We start from the raw sequence: 19,151 nt of genomic DNA, 5'->3' as shown, positions 1-19,151 counted from the left end.
AACAGAAGGAACATCTCTCTCTGTCTGTCTGTCTGTCTCTGTCTGTCTGTCTGTCTGTCTCTCTCTCTCTCTCTCTCTCTCTCTCTCTCTCTCACACACACACACACACACACACACACACACACACACACACACAGTTTATGGTTACCTTAGGTTGGAAGGAAAGTTACAGATCATATTATATATATATATATATATATATATATATATATATATAAAACACCACATTATTCAGGGGTTTTAATAAATGATTAATCCTGTAAATTGTCTGTAAATGACTCAGATCACTTGAAATATTTCTTCTTCATCTCAAACCATCCACACAGGTTGTGATGGGGGAGACAGACTAGTGAATAAGACTTGTGGATTCTAAGCAACAAGAATAATACCCCCATAGAGTCCTGGTCCTATTATGTGAAACATTTTATAGTCTGCTCTCCAGACATCATGGTTTCTATATCACCATATAGGCCAGGCCTCTTCCTGCATCACTATTTTAGGATTTCATTAATGCAAATCAAAAGGAGGCCTTCTCTTCAAGAGCACTCATGTCAAGAACATTTTTAAAAACGGACATTCATTAAGAAACAGCCACAAGATGAAGTATTTTCTTGATGCACATAATTTTTCACTAATAAAAATAATCCAATAAATGAAGCAATAGCTTGAAAATCAAAGATAAGTATAAAGAAAAAGGTCAAGCAAAAAGTATCTGCATTACTAAGGCAAGAAAGTTTCTAAGGGTTTGAAACACATGCAAAAAGCTAATGCAAATTTTCAGTCTCAGATTTATCAAGAAGTTTTAAAATACCTTTGGACACCTCATCATAAGCACTCAATCCCACTACAAAATCAAGATGGCTAAAATCAGCAATAATCTTATGGTAAATGAGATTGGAAATTTTGGGTACCAAATGTGCAACATCTGTTTCATCAGCCAAAAAGTCTTTTCTGCCACTCCACATGGCAGTTGGAACCTTCATGTCTTCCACATTGTATAATGGAGGAGTTGTCTAGTGGAAAATGTTAAAGAGTTTAGCAAAAAGATATAAGACTGTTATTGATGACTTATTCTCTTATGTGGCAAGATAATTATAATGGTGTGTTTGATATCTCCATAGAAATTATTGATGATCTTAGACCTTGACAGGAAAAAATTAATTTTATTTTTATATATTTATTTACTTTAATTTTAAGACAGCTATTTTCTATGTAGCCTATGCTGGATTCTTGCCAGAATCCTCCCCTCTCAGAATCCTTAATCCTAAGGTGACTGGGATGTGTGACAACACCCAGTTTGTAGTGCAGTGTTATTCAAATTTGAAATCATGCAAGTCCTAAATTCTCTGAACCTTGGTTCTTTACATGTGAAATGATTGTATCATTATATGATTAATCCTGCATGATTTTGTGACATTCAGATACTATGATAGATAGAACATTGTTTTTCACAGTATCATCTTACAAAAGATAATGCTATGTGTTTTCAATTTTCCCAAAGTTCTCTGTGGTGTATCTTCTTAAGGAAAATAAAATGTGCCCTTGTCTTATTTTTTTTAAAGACTTTGTTAGATTTCTTATAGTATATGCCTTTTGTAGGGACCAGATCATTAAATTTGGATCAAAAGATTTACCTGATTGTAGTGTAGCATATTTAGAGATGGACTTCCCCAATCATAAGCTCCAAACACACCTGTATTAATTGCCTTAAATAAAGATAAATGGCAGGATTACTTGCAAAGCCTTACGTTATGATATAACCAGAAGTTATTGAGTTCTATTAGCTCTTTTTACAGCAATGAGACATTGGCTTTGACAAACTCAGTGCATTTTCTATCTCGATGTTATGTACTGCCTCATCAATGGCTACTAAATTACAGTCTTAGAAAATTACACACTACATGAATATGCACAAAGGAAAATTGAAAGCAAAGCTTACTTTTTAACACCTCAAGTAAAATATACTTTGCAAACATTTTAATAATGTTTAACATGTAGCAGTTCATAATACTGCAATCAAGAAAGTCAATAAGCTGATAAACTATCATTCATGAAATATAAAAGCTTAGTTACTTAAGGATGCAAAACTGATGTATCATTTTTTGATATATTTAGTTTTAGTAGTATGTAGTAATCTCCACTTACAAATATTTCTAATTATCGAATGTTTTTATTCATAAGAATCTAAATTAATGCCTGTAAGAAAAATAAAATACATGAAGTCTGAAATTACCACTTGTAAAAGTTGTGTTGACTGTCTATAATTCAAATGAATTCAAAATATACAGCATAGTACATTGGTTGCTACTTGCATTAATGTTTTATATGTAATAAGGTTTATATCCTTCATCTATAATTTGATTTACATAATTTTTCTGTAAAGTTAAACAACACAATTTTCAAAAATATTAAAAAAGGTAGATGTTGTAATCTCTGTATTTAATACATACATAATAATGCATAAATGTCTTATTTAAAAAATAAGAAATTATAATATTCAGAGGTAAGTAGTACAAAGTGGAAATGTTAAGAGAGTTGCAGAATCCTGAATAGAATTTTGTCAACAAAGCACTATAAAGAAGTATTTCTTAGGATGTGATATATAATGTTTTATCAATAATTGGCTGATAGAATAAAAATTTTCATATCATATTTTATGCAGTGGTCAAGCATAAATACTATATGTTTGAAGGTAATTTAAAAACACCCTTATAAGTTAAGATGGGCTTGCTCCATATGTGCAGGTACCAGTTACATCTTGTCAAATGACATTAGTATGATGAACTCATTCTATGAAGTGTCTTGGCTGTCACATAGGTAGATAGGAAAGCTATCACAGTTTACTCATAGACCATAAAGACACCCACAATTCTCATCCTGCATCAATCTGTGAAATTACTAAAATTGGTAACAATTTGACATAAAATGTATGTATATATATTTACTTTTTGGAATAGGAAGCATTTCTCTTTGAGGATAAAATAATATGACCACTCTGTGATTATCACATTTTCTTGAAAATATTTGATATACTGATAAGTTTCTTTTAATCCATCAAAAGGGATGTAATGCCCTGACCACAAAAACTACTGGGGAAAGATTTTCTGAAACTTATGAAGAAGGAGAATTTCAAAAGCAGAAGAAAAGAGACATATTTTAAAAATTGTACCTGACTGTAATGTAGAACAATTTGAACTGATGTTCTTGCTAGACTGTGTGTTATATACACATCAGTACGGCTCTAAGAGAAAGTCAGACACCATAAACATTTGTCAGTCTTTGGTTTCCTTCCACAGAAAATCTTTCAAGATAGTCATGCTGTATTATTCCTATAAAAATAAATCTACAAGGACTGGAGAAACACCTAAGTAGTTAAGAGTACATAATGTTCTTGAAAAGGACTCAGCATCAATTTCCAGCATCTACATGGTGGCTTGTCCATCACTCTAGTTCCTAGGTATTCAATGACCTTATGTTTGCCAGAGTGTATACAGACATAAATGCATGTAAAACACTGATTCAGTATATCTCCAATCAGTTTATAAGTAAATCTGGATTTTGACTACAGTGAGTAATCTAGATATTCTTGTTTTCTTTTCTTTTCTTTTCTTTTTTATTTTCGTTTTTTTGAGACAGGATTTCTCTGTGTAGCTTTGGATCCTATCCTGGCACTCACTCTGGAGACCAGGCTGGCCTCTAACTCACAGAGATCTGCCTGCCTCTGCCTCCCAAGTGCTGGTTATTAAAGGTGTGTGCCACCAATGCCCAGTGATATTCTTGTTTTAATATGAGTTTTTTTAATTGAAATTAAAATGCAGTTATGATTTTTCCCCTTTACTGGTCCCTACCACAACCCCTCTGCATTGCTCTCTCTCAAAGTCATTACCTGGATTACTTTTCCTTAATTGTTGTTATATATTCTTAAACATTTACTATAAACTTTTCAAGCCACATAATATTACTTGTGTGTCTTTGATTTCAGGGCTCACCACTGGGTTTTATTAAGTAGAATTCATGAACACCAATGGTTTGTGTGAGTGTCTCACAATAGTTGACTTTAATTACATCTATCTATCTATCTATCTATCTATCTATCTATCTATCTATCTATCTATCATCTGTCTGCCTGCCTATCTGTCTGTCTGTCTGTCTGTCTGTCTGTCTGTCTGTCTGTCTGTCTGTCTATCCTTCTCTAATGTTTTACGTCCCAGCCTCAGTTTTCCTCCCCTCATTACCTCCCAGTCCCACTGCTACCCGTTTCTCCCCAGATCTACTGCTCCTCTGTTTCCTGTCAGAAAAGGCAAGGCCTCCCAACGATATCAACCAAACATGGCATATCAAGTTGCAATAACACTAGGCATATCCCCTCATATTAAGGCTGGAATACGCAACCCAGACTCTAATTATCTTAACAATAAATACACACATATATTTTGTTGGTTTTTATGTTAAATTTTTAAAGGACATAATATGCTATGATGATCAAAGATTAAGGAGAGTTTAGATATTAACAAAATGAGTCAGTTTATTCATTTTTTATGTTTTAAAGAATTTCCTTTTGTTAATGATTCATATTTTATGTGATAATTTATGTGGAAATACCCTTAGTTCTGGAACAGAATTGCTGAACTCATTCATACATGACACCCAGCTATTCATTCATATGTGGTGCATGCCACATTTTCTATGTTGTCAGGTTGATAACTTGGGAATTACATACAAGTACATCTTGACTTTAATATAAATCATGCTAAACAATAAAGATTAATTAGCCATATAGAGTTGTTATGGTATTAGCATGAAAAATAACAAATTTGAAACTGCACAACACATACCTTATTTAAATTTTGTGGAGTATATCCAGTCATTGATCCCAATATAGCAACACATGTGGTGTCGATTACCTTATCACTGCATGTGTATCCAGCCAGCTTATTGAAAGCTATCATAGGCAAAAATTCTTTTTCTCCAAAAAGGAGCTGAAATTGACAGATTTGAAGAGCAGCTGTTAGTCTAAGTAAGTGTTTTATCTAGCACAATGTTTGTAGGGTGTGAAAGACATAAAGCAAAGCTATGTTACTTAAGCAGGGATTGACTTAGTGCACTGTTAAGATGTTCAGCACATAATTTGAGAAAAAGCATCCTATGATTATTTTTAAGCACTTTCAATTGAATGAAAACTTCTGAGAATCATGAACATTGTGGTGTACTTGCAGTCTTTCTAGTACTTCCTTGTGGAAAAGTTATTCAGGGTTAATGACTAGCAGGCTTGTTAAACAGTGTGTGGAAATTTTGATGCATGCATACAATAAAATGAAAACATGTCCACACAAAAACTTGTAAATGAGCCAAACAAGAAAAACACTGAAAACTCCTGTCAGTAGTGGTTATACCAATCAATTGAGTGTGGTACTATTTACCTTATAAACTATTATTCTTTTATAAAGAAGTATCTATAATAAATACCACAAGTGAACTAACACATTTACTTCAACTGGGAGAGTCAACATATGACACCACAGTGCATGATTCCATTTAGATGAAATGAGTAGGATCAGCAACTGTAGTAGATGGACAAGTGATTAGAGATCCTGGGGAAATGAGGCAATGGAATCTGTGATTTGAAATGATAGCTGCTAGCATTTGTTGAAAAATACACAAAATACATAAAAACAAGAGTTCTGAAACAATTGATATTAACTGTGAGACATGGTAATATGTGAAAAATCTGAATCTAATAAACAGAGTGATCCACCTAGCCTCTTGCTGCCTAAAGCAGATTCCAGGTTAGGTAATCTTCATGAGCTAATGAAATTTGGAGAAATAAAAGGTAGCTAAGGTTTCCATCAGAGGAGAAGGACATGGTATTCAAAGATATACAGAGATTCTCCTTGGATTTTCTGCTAACTATGGACTGCACATCTATTTGAGGAAAGGGATTCAAGGCTAGGGAATGAATCACAGGGAATACTTGAGAGTGCTGAGTGGTCTGAGATAAGCCTGTATCCAAGAAGCACAATAATGAAATGTTTTTGTAGTGATTCGACTGGAATAGCCTACAGAGTAAAATTAAACTTCTCTAACCTTATATTTTAGCAATCTGTAACTATTAGTAGACTGGTAGGGGATACTTTGTGGTGATAAAGTGAGTGACACAAATAAAATAAGGCCACAGAATTTAGGCAAATTGTCTGTTTAATAATTTAAAAGTGGACAATCTAAGTATTCTTGTGTCCATTTAAAAATGATCTTATAGTCAAACTTCCAGCTAGGAAAATTTAATACTCACATGATCGGTGAAATAGACACCATTCTTTTTAAGAGACTGGCTTTATTCTAACCCTAAATTTAGAGAGAAAAGGAAACGCAACCCATACTTCACAGAAATGAAGATGACAGCTAGTTGTGCAGCTCAGTTGACTTGATCCCTAGCACTAAATAAAACCGATATAGTAACTAACACACATCCAAAATTCCATTGTATAACAAGCATAGGAAAGAGGATAAAGAACAGTTCAAAGTTATTCTCAACTACACAGCAAGTTCAAGGCCACTCTACAATATATGAAATGCTGTCTCAATGATAAATTAAATTAACTAGAGAATAAATGTACATGTTAAATTTTGAAATGTGATGCTAGTTGCCCTGCTTGCCCTGGTAAAAATTGAAAATGATTTATAGAAAGGATAATACATTTTAAAACTGAGATTTGCCCCTGGAATGATTGTTAGCTTAATTCTCAGCAAATTGGTAATTCACCATGTTAAGAGAGTAAAAAGAAATCATACATGATCTCAATGTATATAGACAAAGCACTCAGCAATAATATCCACTAACAATTTATTGTTGACAACTAATAGAAGCTAACATCCTCAGACTCTGAAACTATACATTTACGAAAAGTTCAAAGACAAAATATTTTGTAGATAAAAGTATTGCACTTCAATGTATAATAGAATATTTTCTCTTGCTGATTCTATGAACATTTATTCTGCAAATGATTGCCAATCTAATAAAATACAAGCAATCTTTTAAACAGTAAAAGACAATTTAACAAATCTGTGACCAGGAGAGGGTTTATCATGTTGTTCAAGTGTAGGAGAAACTACTGGCAACCTACAGAAGCCACAGATGTCCAGGCCAGCCTGCATAAGCATGCCTGGGAGGCACTTTCTCCCTGAGCCAAGCCTGCCTCTATACCCAGAGACTGCTGAAGAAGAGACACCTGACCCAGAGACACCAATGCGGAAAGGGCAACATAGCAGAGTCAGCCACCTAAACAAATAAGACATTGGGAGGGAGTATAAAGTCAAGTCTAACTTCCTTATTAAACCAGTCTGCAGCATGCTCTGCTACTCACTGACTCCCAGTGCCTGAGTCATTGGTGCTGCTTCTTCTCACCCCCTCCCCCAAGGGGTGTCTGAGCAGGGTCACCCACAAAATTCTGGGGTGAATAGGCTATCTCTACACAGACCCTTACCATGTTCATGAAACATACTCAACTAGGTTCAATGAATCAAAAAATAGACTATGCAAGCAGCATGGGATGAATTGAAAGAAGGTGGAATTCTGAGTGAGGAGGATGGCTAAGAGTGGATAATGTGGTAGATATAAACTATATATTGTATACATTATGGTGTGATCAAATTGATTAGAGGAAAAGAGAAAACTATATTATAAAAACATAATCCTATATGTCAAAACTAATGAATCCACAAAAGGGCAAAATGTGTTAGACCAAACTGGTCATTATTTTGCACAGAGTTACAGAGAAGAGGATCACACACATACACACCACCACTACCAGCAGCAGCAGCAGCAGCAGCAGCAGCAGCACCATTGAAGATGGCAATAAAAAACAGACATCAATTTTATCAAAACCTTAATTGACATTACCAGTTAATCTGGTTTGGGAAGATGAAAGAAAAAGACAATGAACAAATTATTTGTTTTGTTTGTTTTTCTTGTGTTTTGGATTTAAACTATGATGTATGCTCTGAAATAGAACAAACCTAGGAGATTCAGAATAACTAACGTCTAGGAATACTACAAAGTTCTTCATAACATGTATTATGAACCCCAGAAGGCTATGAGAGTTACAAATGAGGTAAAGAAGGTACTTGCTCCTAATGTTTTTCTTTTCTTTTCTTTTTTATTTTCGTTTTTTTGAGACAGGATTTCTCTGTGTAGCTTTGGATCCTATCCTGGCACTCACTCTGGAGACCAGGCTGGCCTCTAACTCACAGAGATCTGCCTGCCTCTGCCTCCCAAGTGCTGGTTATTAAAGGTGTGTGCCACCAATGCCCAGTGATATTCTTGTTTTAATATGAGTTTTTTTAATTGAAATTAAAATGCAGTTATGATTTTTCCCCTTTACTGGTCCCTACCACAACCCCTCTGCATTGCTCTCTCTCAAAGTCATTACCTGGATTACTTTTCCTTAATTGTTGTTATATATTCTTAAACATTTACTATAAACTTTTCAAGCCACATAATATTACTTGTGTGTCTTTGATTTCAGGGCTCACCACTGGGTTTTATTAAGTAGAATTCATGAACACCAATGGTTTGTGTGAGTGTCTCACAATAGTTGACTTTAATTACATCTATCTATCTATCTATCTATCTATCTATCTATCTATCTATCTATCATCTGTCTGCCTGCCTATCTGTCTGTCTGTCTGTCTGTCTGTCTGTCTGTCTGTCTGTCTGTCTGTCTATCCTTCTCTAATGTTTTACGTCCCAGCCTCAGTTTTCCTCCCCTCATTACCTCCCAGTCCCACTGCTACCCGTTTCTCCCCAGATCTACTGCTCCTCTGTTTCCTGTCAGAAAAGGCAAGGCCTCCCAACGATATCAACCAAACATGGCATATCAAGTTGCAATAACACTAGGCATATCCCCTCATATTAAGGCTGGAATACGCAACCCAGACTCTAATTATCTTAACAATAAATACACACATATATTTTGTTGGTTTTTATGTTAAATTTTTAAAGGACATAATATGCTATGATGATCAAAGATTAAGGAGAGTTTAGATATTAACAAAATGAGTCAGTTTATTCATTTTTTATGTTTTAAAGAATTTCCTTTTGTTAATGATTCATATTTTATGTGATAATTTATGTGGAAATACCCTTAGTTCTGGAACAGAATTGCTGAACTCATTCATACATGACACCCAGCTATTCATTCATATGTGGTGCATGCCACATTTTCTATGTTGTCAGGTTGATAACTTGGGAATTACATACAAGTACATCTTGACTTTAATATAAATCATGCTAAACAATAAAGATTAATTAGCCATATAGAGTTGTTATGGTATTAGCATGAAAAATAACAAATTTGAAACTGCACAACACATACCTTATTTAAATTTTGTGGAGTATATCCAGTCATTGATCCCAATATAGCAACACATGTGGTGTCGATTACCTTATCACTGCATGTGTATCCAGCCAGCTTATTGAAAGCTATCATAGGCAAAAATTCTTTTTCTCCAAAAAGGAGCTGAAATTGACAGATTTGAAGAGCAGCTGTTAGTCTAAGTAAGTGTTTTATCTAGCACAATGTTTGTAGGGTGTGAAAGACATAAAGCAAAGCTATGTTACTTAAGCAGGGATTGACTTAGTGCACTGTTAAGATGTTCAGCACATAATTTGAGAAAAAGCATCCTATGATTATTTTTAAGCACTTTCAATTGAATGAAAACTTCTGAGAATCATGAACATTGTGGTGTACTTGCAGTCTTTCTAGTACTTCCTTGTGGAAAAGTTATTCAGGGTTAATGACTAGCAGGCTTGTTAAACAGTGTGTGGAAATTTTGATGCATGCATACAATAAAATGAAAACATGTCCACACAAAAACTTGTAAATGAGCCAAACAAGAAAAACACTGAAAACTCCTGTCAGTAGTGGTTATACCAATCAATTGAGTGTGGTACTATTTACCTTATAAACTATTATTCTTTTATAAAGAAGTATCTATAATAAATACCACAAGTGAACTAACACATTTACTTCAACTGGGAGAGTCAACATATGACACCACAGTGCATGATTCCATTTAGATGAAATGAGTAGGATCAGCAACTGTAGTAGATGGACAAGTGATTAGAGATCCTGGGGAAATGAGGCAATGGAATCTGTGATTTGAAATGATAGCTGCTAGCATTTGTTGAAAAATACACAAAATACATAAAAACAAGAGTTCTGAAACAATTGATATTAACTGTGAGACATGGTAATATGTGAAAAATCTGAATCTAATAAACAGAGTGATCCACCTAGCCTCTTGCTGCCTAAAGCAGATTCCAGGTTAGGTAATCTTCATGAGCTAATGAAATTTGGAGAAATAAAAGGTAGCTAAGGTTTCCATCAGAGGAGAAGGACATGGTATTCAAAGATATACAGAGATTCTCCTTGGATTTTCTGCTAACTATGGACTGCACATCTATTTGAGGAAAGGGATTCAAGGCTAGGGAATGAATCACAGGGAATACTTGAGAGTGCTGAGTGGTCTGAGATAAGCCTGTATCCAAGAAGCACAATAATGAAATGTTTTTGTAGTGATTCGACTGGAATAGCCTACAGAGTAAAATTAAACTTCTCTAACCTTATATTTTAGCAATCTGTAACTATTAGTAGACTGGTAGGGGATACTTTGTGGTGATAAAGTGAGTGACACAAATAAAATAAGGCCACAGAATTTAGGCAAATTGTCTGTTTAATAATTTAAAAGTGGACAATCTAAGTATTCTTGTGTCCATTTAAAAATGATCTTATAGTCAAACTTCCAGCTAGGAAAATTTAATACTCACATGATCGGTGAAATAGACACCATTCTTTTTAAGAGACTGGCTTTATTCTAACCCTAAATTTAGAGAGAAAAGGAAACGCAACCCATACTTCACAGAAATGAAGATGACAGCTAGTTGTGCAGCTCAGTTGACTTGATCCCTAGCACTAAATAAAACCGATATAGTAACTAACACACATCCAAAATTCCATTGTATAACAAGCATAGGAAAGAGGATAAAGAACAGTTCAAAGTTATTCTCAACTACACAGCAAGTTCAAGGCCACTCTACAATATATGAAATGCTGTCTCAATGATAAATTAAATTAACTAGAGAATAAATGTACATGTTAAATTTTGAAATGTGATGCTAGTTGCCCTGCTTGCCCTGGTAAAAATTGAAAATGATTTATAGAAAGGATAATACATTTTAAAACTGAGATTTGCCCCTGGAATGATTGTTAGCTTAATTCTCAGCAAATTGGTAATTCACCATGTTAAGAGAGTAAAAAGAAATCATACATGATCTCAATGTATATAGACAAAGCACTCAGCAATAATATCCACTAACAATTTATTGTTGACAACTAATAGAAGCTAACATCCTCAGACTCTGAAACTATACATTTACGAAAAGTTCAAAGACAAAATATTTTGTAGATAAAAGTATTGCACTTCAATGTATAATAGAATATTTTCTCTTGCTGATTCTATGAACATTTATTCTGCAAATGATTGCCAATCTAATAAAATACAAGCAATCTTTTAAACAGTAAAAGACAATTTAACAAATCTGTGACCAGGAGAGGGTTTATCATGTTGTTCAAGTGTAGGAGAAACTACTGGCAACCTACAGAAGCCACAGATGTCCAGGCCAGCCTGCATAAGCATGCCTGGGAGGCACTTTCTCCCTGAGCCAAGCCTGCCTCTATACCCAGAGACTGCTGAAGAAGAGACACCTGACCCAGAGACACCAATGCGGAAAGGGCAACATAGCAGAGTCAGCCACCTAAACAAATAAGACATTGGGAGGGAGTATAAAGTCAAGTCTAACTTCCTTATTAAACCAGTCTGCAGCATGCTCTGCTACTCACTGACTCCCAGTGCCTGAGTCATTGGTGCTGCTTCTTCTCACCCCCTCCCCCAAGGGGTGTCTGAGCAGGGTCACCCACAAAATTCTGGGGTGAATAGGCTATCTCTACACAGACCCTTACCATGTTCATGAAACATACTCAACTAGGTTCAATGAATCAAAAAATAGACTATGCAAGCAGCATGGGATGAATTGAAAGAAGGTGGAATTCTGAGTGAGGAGGATGGCTAAGAGTGGATAATGTGGTAGATATAAACTATATATTGTATACATTATGGTGTGATCAAATTGATTAGAGGAAAAGAGAAAACTATATTATAAAAACATAATCCTATATGTCAAAACTAATGAATCCACAAAAGGGCAAAATGTGTTAGACCAAACTGGTCATTATTTTGCACAGAGTTACAGAGAAGAGGATCACACACATACACACCACCACTACCAGCAGCAGCAGCAGCAGCAGCAGCAGCAGCACCATTGAAGATGGCAATAAAAAACAGACATCAATTTTATCAAAACCTTAATTGACATTACCAGTTAATCTGGTTTGGGAAGATGAAAGAAAAAGACAATGAACAAATTATTTGTTTTGTTTGTTTTTCTTGTGTTTTGGATTTAAACTATGATGTATGCTCTGAAATAGAACAAACCTAGGAGATTCAGAATAACTAACGTCTAGGAATACTACAAAGTTCTTCATAACATGTATTATGAACCCCAGAAGGCTATGAGAGTTACAAATGAGGTAAAGAAGGTACTTGCTCCTAATGTTTTTCTTTTCTTTTCTATGTTTGAGAAGTTTTGCTGTGTTTCCTATGCATGCCAAGTACTACCTATGTAGCTCAGGATGGCCATGAATTTACAATAGTTCTGTTTGTTCTACATTTACATGTATGGATTAACTTTCTAAAATGACATGAACATTTTCAAGACAAAACACTGGTGCAATTATTTAAAATAGTTGGAAGTATAAACAAGAAATGAAGTCTTCAGTAATAAAGGGACATTGATTATATAAGTGGAAGGATACAATTGAAAGGATGCCCTACATTTAGTCACAACTATATACAAATGAAAGCACATTTTGGTGCTCTAAACCAAGCAGAGAGTGAAAAGTACTTAAGAACCTTAAGTGATGTCAAAGAAGTAGAGGGATTTTACCATCACACTTTGCTGGTGGCATGCAATATCATAGATCGTCTTGGGATCCTGATAGTGTCATAAGATGAAATCCAAACTGACGAAGTAAAAAATGCCATCACCTTGAAGGTTGACAGTTGCGATTTTTTTTATCTTTAGTGGACACCTATCTTAACAGTTCTACAATGCCCTGGCAGTAGCTATATAACAAAAATAATGATATCAAGAAAAATGAAGAGAACTGAGTGTGTACACTGGCAAGTTGAGTGCAAGTGTAAAAGAAATCACATAACTAACAAAATGTAGTATGGCAATTTTAAGAAGCCAGTGAAAGAAAACTTGAAAGTGCAATACAAGGTATGATAATTTGCAATATGAAACATTAAAAAGATCATCCAATACAGAGTGATCAAACCTAAACATATGTACATACATACAAGGAATACTGAATGGATTTAAAAGGTATGTTCAGATGCTTATAATGATAACAATTAAAGAGGAGGTCATGAATGTGAGAGGGAGAAGGGGCATGGGAGAAGTTAGGAGAGTATAGGGAGGGATGGAAATTATGTATATACAATACTAACATAAGAAATTCTTAAAAATGAAGAGTTAAATTAGTAAGAAGCAGCTATAGATTAAAGAAAAATACAATCATGCTTAAGAAAGTCCATAGGACAAAACTCAAGCTGCCCAACTTTGAGGTAGCCAATCATGGGAGGCTATTCATGCAAGTGAATCAGCACTCGATTGTACAGGAAGATCTCCTCTTTAGTAAGCTTATTTTGAAAAGTGTAATTATACCACCACTTTGAGTTCATCACAAACCTTGAAAGCTGTTGGATGGAAGTAAGCTAGAAGGCGTGCAAAACCTTCGACATACTCAACAGTAGCAACAGGAGCCAATAAAAAACACATTTTTATCTTGTCAGCCAGTTGTTGATTTGTGGAAAATGCCCCCAGAGCTGAAAGAAATAAGAAGAGATTATTTTTTTGCCATTCCTTTTTTCTTAAAATTGTCTGTGTGGTTAGGATGTTTCACAAAGCTTATTACTGCTCTTTGTCAGGAATTTAAAATTTGCCTTGGAGATTTCCCTTAGTTTACTCATCAGAGTGTTATGACTTTAAAACATTTAAATTCCATTCAATCTGTTGGGAATAACTCTGTTTATGATTTATTGGCTCCTTGATATTTTGAGTAGCCAGATTCACCATATTTAAGGATCAGTTCAGCACTTATGAAAAATGTACTCTTGGAGAAGACACCCACCCTACTGCATCATCTCCAGCCCACTCTTGCAGGTGAACACACATATATAAATCTATCTACATAGCTATCTATAATCAATCTATCTATTAATAATCTATCTATCATACTCTATGTTGAACAAATGTATACATTAGTTAGAAATAGTTTTCCTGGAAGTCAGACATCTATCCTTTGGTCCTTTTTTGTTTGTTTGTTTGTTGTTTGAAACAGGGTTTCTCTGCATTAATTTGGAGCCTGTTCTGGAACTTGCTCTGTAGACCAGGCTGTCCTCGAACTCAGTGATTTTAATACCAGCCTACCAAGTGCTGGGATTAAAGTAGTGCGCCACCAATTCCTGGCTCGTTTGGTTCCTTTAAAAATATTTTTATTTACTTATTTTTTTTAATTTCATTTTATTTCCCAACTAAAATTCTTCCTCCTGCCCCTCTGCCTTACCTCCCCTCCGAAGCCCATCCATTCCTTCCAACAGGTAAGGGCTCCTCTGGGGAGCTGACAAAGTCTGACACATTAAGTTGGGGAAGGACCAAGCCCCTGCCTTCTGTGTTAAGGCAGAACTTGGTACCCCCTCAAAGGGACTGGGTCCTAACAAGCTAGCTTATATACCCAACAATGACATTATGAAATTTTCAGGAAAATGGATAGAACTAGAAATTTTTTTCTTTGAAAACATATACTATGTACAAGCTTATACAATGCCAATAAAGCTGTTGAGAAATGACCAAGAGAAGACCAACTTAAGAGCTCAGTGGACCCAGACTCTTGAAACTTCTTCTAAGCAGAATTGACACACGAATCTTCCACATGTGCAATGCCATATGAGGAAGAACACACACACACACACACACACACACACACACACACACACACACACACGTATGTGCGCACATTCAGAAGTCTAGTCATTAGTATCAGAAATTCTAGCTATGGAGAAACTTAGAAGTATCTCACACATGCACGTCATTAAAATACCTTGTATGTTAGAAATTATGGTTTCAACATTTGGCATTTTATAGCAGGTTACAGTTGTTATTGGCTGTCAAAAAGCTTATATGTGTTTTACAAATAGTTGCAAAATTTGCATATATATTTGTGTTCTTCAGGATAAAATTTCGGCATTATCTAATTTTGTTCTTTGTCAGCATACCGATAACGGTGCCTTGAGAATGTCCAACATAGTAAATTTGCTTTTGTCCTGTTTTCTTCAGGATGAAGTTAATGGTGGCTGGAAGGTCATATTTTATCATTTCATCATAACTGCATGAAAACAAAAGGGACAAAATGTGATCCAATTATTAATCTATAAATAAATGATTTCTGTTTTAAATGATGTCTTTATAGAGTCTATATGAAGGGAGGCATTTGTGAGACATGGCTCAAAATTACTGCTTGCAAGGTTACTCTGCTACCTCTGTATAATCACCGCTATTCTGTGTTGACACATTTCATGTGATGTGTATCTACAGGTATACACTTTGAAACGAATTAAGCTAGCATTGCTATGTCCACAGTAAATGAACTGTTAGACATATTCAGAACACCTTTGCACTACAGCTAAATTTCTAAAATTCTAGGTTCTCCATATGAACATGTTATTTAAGATTGGAAATCAAGCTGTAAAATCTCTGCTAATCCTCAACAAAGAGAGAAGAGGTCAGGGGTGTGCAAAGAGAGAGAGGGGGGTTGTTAGAGATCCAAGGATGTGAATGTGATAGAACTTGTTTAAATAACTTGTTGAGAATAACTTCAGGAGATATTCTACTACTCTGTGAGCCAACACACTCATATGTACTTTTACCCGTGTCTTTTCACCCTTGTCTATTACTCATTCCACTTACAAAATATCAACAGTATAGATCTAAGGAGGTAGCTTAGCTTGGAAAGTAATTGATGCCAGAGTTTGATCTGCAGAACCCACCTAAAAAAATTAGGCAGGCATGCTGGTCCATTCCTGAAATCCTAGCAATACAGATGCAGAAATAAATATATCGTAGGGGTTTAGCTGACCAGTCAGTCTCTTCAGGTTAGTGATTTCCACAGTGGACATTGTGTCTAAAGAAGGACAACTGAATTTGTGCTCTGATCCTCACACAAACACATGCACATGGATATACACGTGTTATACACACCAACACACACACACACACACACACACACACACACACACACACACACACACACACACACAGACAGACACTCACAAACGGATACACAATCAAAGTAAAAAGTAATGCAAAATGGCTGAATGCATACTTCTATATTTGCAAAATCAATGTTTCAATGTTTTAAATATAACAAACTTACTTCAGCGAATCAATTTTATAAGGACATGGATGAGGCATGTGGGATGACTAGGTAAGCAAAGGCACTATTTACCAAGCTGGTTACCCTGAGTTTAATCACCAGAACCAACATGGTTGAGGAAGAGGGCCAACTCCATTAAGTTGTTTCCTGGCTTCCAAGCATGCAGCAAATCATTTGTGTACACACACACACACACACACACACACACACACACACACACACACGAGTGAGATAAGTATAATTTTTAAGATAAGTGGATTGATTAGAAAAAACGACAATTTCAAGAGTAGAAATATAGGCTATAATGAACATTTTATACTAGTTATTAAGCATAGTAACCACAATCCAAAATCCTAAACTATGTCACTCAAATCAATCTAAAATACCACTCCAAGTGAAATGCTTTCAATCCAGTCCCACAACTTTATTTTACTATTAAAATATTTGACACTCTCTTAAGGCAAATATAGTATTATATGGAGTTTTTTTCCTACCTAAAAGCCCAGAATTCTTTAGAGTTTGGGTCCAGGTACAAATGTTTTTTTGCCCAGGTACTTCCTCTGCTGTTCCCCATCCACACATCATAACCAGCATCTGCTAATATGAAGGCCAGGCTGTTGTTGGGAGGATTGGAAACCCACACACCAGGTGTTGCAAACAAGCCATGCTGACAAAGTACTACTTTCTTTGGGCCTGCCAAAACAACAATGAAAATGTTTTACAACATTAGCTTCCATTGAACATGAAATCAACAAATTCCAAATAGTCACAAGAGAACTGAAAAGATTTTGAAATGAGGGAACAGAGATGTGCTAAGACTTCATTCCACTTATTATGTCAGTCAATATTAACCAATATTCACTGGGCAAAAGAAGAGCCACTCCTACAAGATCTCAGTCTTCAAAGTGCCAATAGAAACCAGGTACCTTTCAGGCCCCAAGCTTATTTCTTGGAGACAAGGAGCTCCAACTGGTCCTTTGAAATTACTCAATTTGAAGATAATGCATGTTATTTCCTCGGGATTCTTCAATACTTGTCTTACTCAGATCTTACTTGTGCTATTCGTGTTGTTTTTCCCATGAGGAATACGGTTAATTGGGAGGATGTAACCATCCTCAGTCACAGCCTCATACTCTTCACTTGCATAACCCCAACGGATAATAATTTCACTCTAGGAGAGAAAACACAGTAATAAGTTTCATGAATCCTTTTGTTCTCAGTCATTTTTCCTGATTCTTAAAATAGAATTTTTTTTCTTGGAATGAAGTCTTCAATCTTGGTAAATGTTCAGACTTAAAGAGATACACTGATTTAGAAAAGATGAATGGAGTTAACAGAGATAAAGCAAATGCATGTAGTTTTATTAGTGATAAGAATAGCTTACAACATTCATGTGGACTTCAGGATTCATGGTTGTTGCAAATAAACAAAATATGTTTCCACATACATGGACAAGGCACATTGTACTCAGCAGCCACCTCATTTTCACCTGCAGGGAAACAGTTATTGTTATGAATAACAGTGCCCAATAGAAGAGTATTAACTCAGCTTATAGCAAATGTATTATGTCTATATGTAACATTCCATAACTGAAAGTTTTCATGTTATATGATGAGTCTTAGATGAACTCCATACCTCTCAAAGAACATCTTAGATGAAATTAAAATTGATAATATAAATCATTAAAGTTATTTTTCTTTACCTTGGCTATTAATAACAATAAAATAATTCTGTCTTGTTTGCTAATAAACATCACTGATGTCTCTTTGGAATTTATCCTGAAAAACCCAGGTTAGTATATAATTTATTTAACAATAACTTTAAATGAGTTAATTAGTTCAAAGCACTTTAGAATTTTGACAGCAGAATGAGGAGAGTAGTGAAGGCTAATTTGAAGGATAGGAGAGATGGAAAAAATCAGCGTGAATGAGCTTTCATATGTAGTAGCTGTGAGTACCAATATATCTTGTCTGGCCACATCTAACCTGGCCTCCTTTCATAACTATGGAGAGCACACATATTCCACCAAAATGCTCAAAATTTCTAAAATATGTGCTTCTAAAAATGCAAGCATGAGTAATAATCATCTCTTTCCTACCCCCTTATAAATATTATGTTAAAGTGATATCCTGTACACACAATTTTAATAATTATTTATTTGTCAATTCAGGTGCCGTAGAAAGTATGTACTCCACATGTAATGTCCCTGCTTCTGTCACAAGCACAGCATAAGGCTTCTGATATTTCTTTCTTTTAAATTTTTGTTAGTTCCATATTATCAAGATGCCAAATAAGCTGGAAATAGGAAAGCTACACATTAAGACAATAATTTTAGCAATAAAATCAAGGCTATAACTACCAACATTCATGCCGTTTTAATACTGAACCTAAAGCAAAACAATACACACATTTTAGAGTATCATACCTACTGTTAGATTCCTGTAGTCTGAATGAAAATTTAATTCTCCTTTTCCTCTTGCTCACTATATATATTCTGTGACTGTGTTTTTTGGTTGACCTTTCCTAGGAAAGGGCAGAGAC

At 35.1% G+C, this 19,151-nt stretch overlaps 1 protein-coding gene across 1 annotated transcript; it reads right to left on the bottom strand.

The window, feature by feature from the left end:
* Window positions 1–247: 247 nt before the first annotated feature.
* LOC100757425 (tear acid lipase-like protein) lies at window positions 248–18,093 on the bottom strand. Its single transcript, XM_027406762.2, has 9 exons — window positions 17,995–18,093; window positions 17,664–17,781; window positions 17,105–17,303; window positions 15,454–15,563; window positions 13,868–14,004; window positions 9,372–9,515; window positions 3,170–3,241; window positions 1,635–1,706; window positions 248–1,013 (listed from the first exon to the last, which is right to left on the bottom strand). Exons 1-9 carry the CDS (start codon window positions 18,091–18,093, stop codon window positions 765–767), a joined length of 1,200 nt encoding a protein of 399 aa, XP_027262563.1. The 3' UTR covers window positions 248–764.
* Window positions 18,094–19,151: the final 1,058 nt, after the last annotated feature.

Source organism: Cricetulus griseus, chromosome 3 (assembly GCF_003668045.3).
Source record: "Cricetulus griseus strain 17A/GY chromosome 3, alternate assembly CriGri-PICRH-1.0, whole genome shotgun sequence".
Taxonomy (NCBI): Eukaryota; Metazoa; Chordata; class Mammalia; order Rodentia; family Cricetidae; genus Cricetulus; species Cricetulus griseus.
Note: the sequence above shows the minus strand (reverse complement) of the source record. Positions and strands in the feature narration are given on the sequence as shown.

What these genes read in the sequence shown, in the direction of transcription:
- LOC100757425 (XM_027406762.2), bottom strand. Translation starts at nt 18,093, where the DNA reads ATGAGGTGGCTGCTGAGTACAATGTGCCTTGTCCATGTATGTGGAAAC. An exon ending in TCCATCCAACAGCTTTCAAG is followed by an intron (nt 9,516 to 13,867) that starts GTTTGTGATGAA and finishes TGTCAATTTCAG; the next exon opens with CTCCTTTTTGGAGAAAAAGA. An exon ending in ATATGCTACACTACAATCAG is followed by an intron (nt 1,014 to 1,634) that starts GTAAATCTTTTG and finishes ATTTTCCACTAG; the next exon opens with ACAACTCCTCCATTATACAA.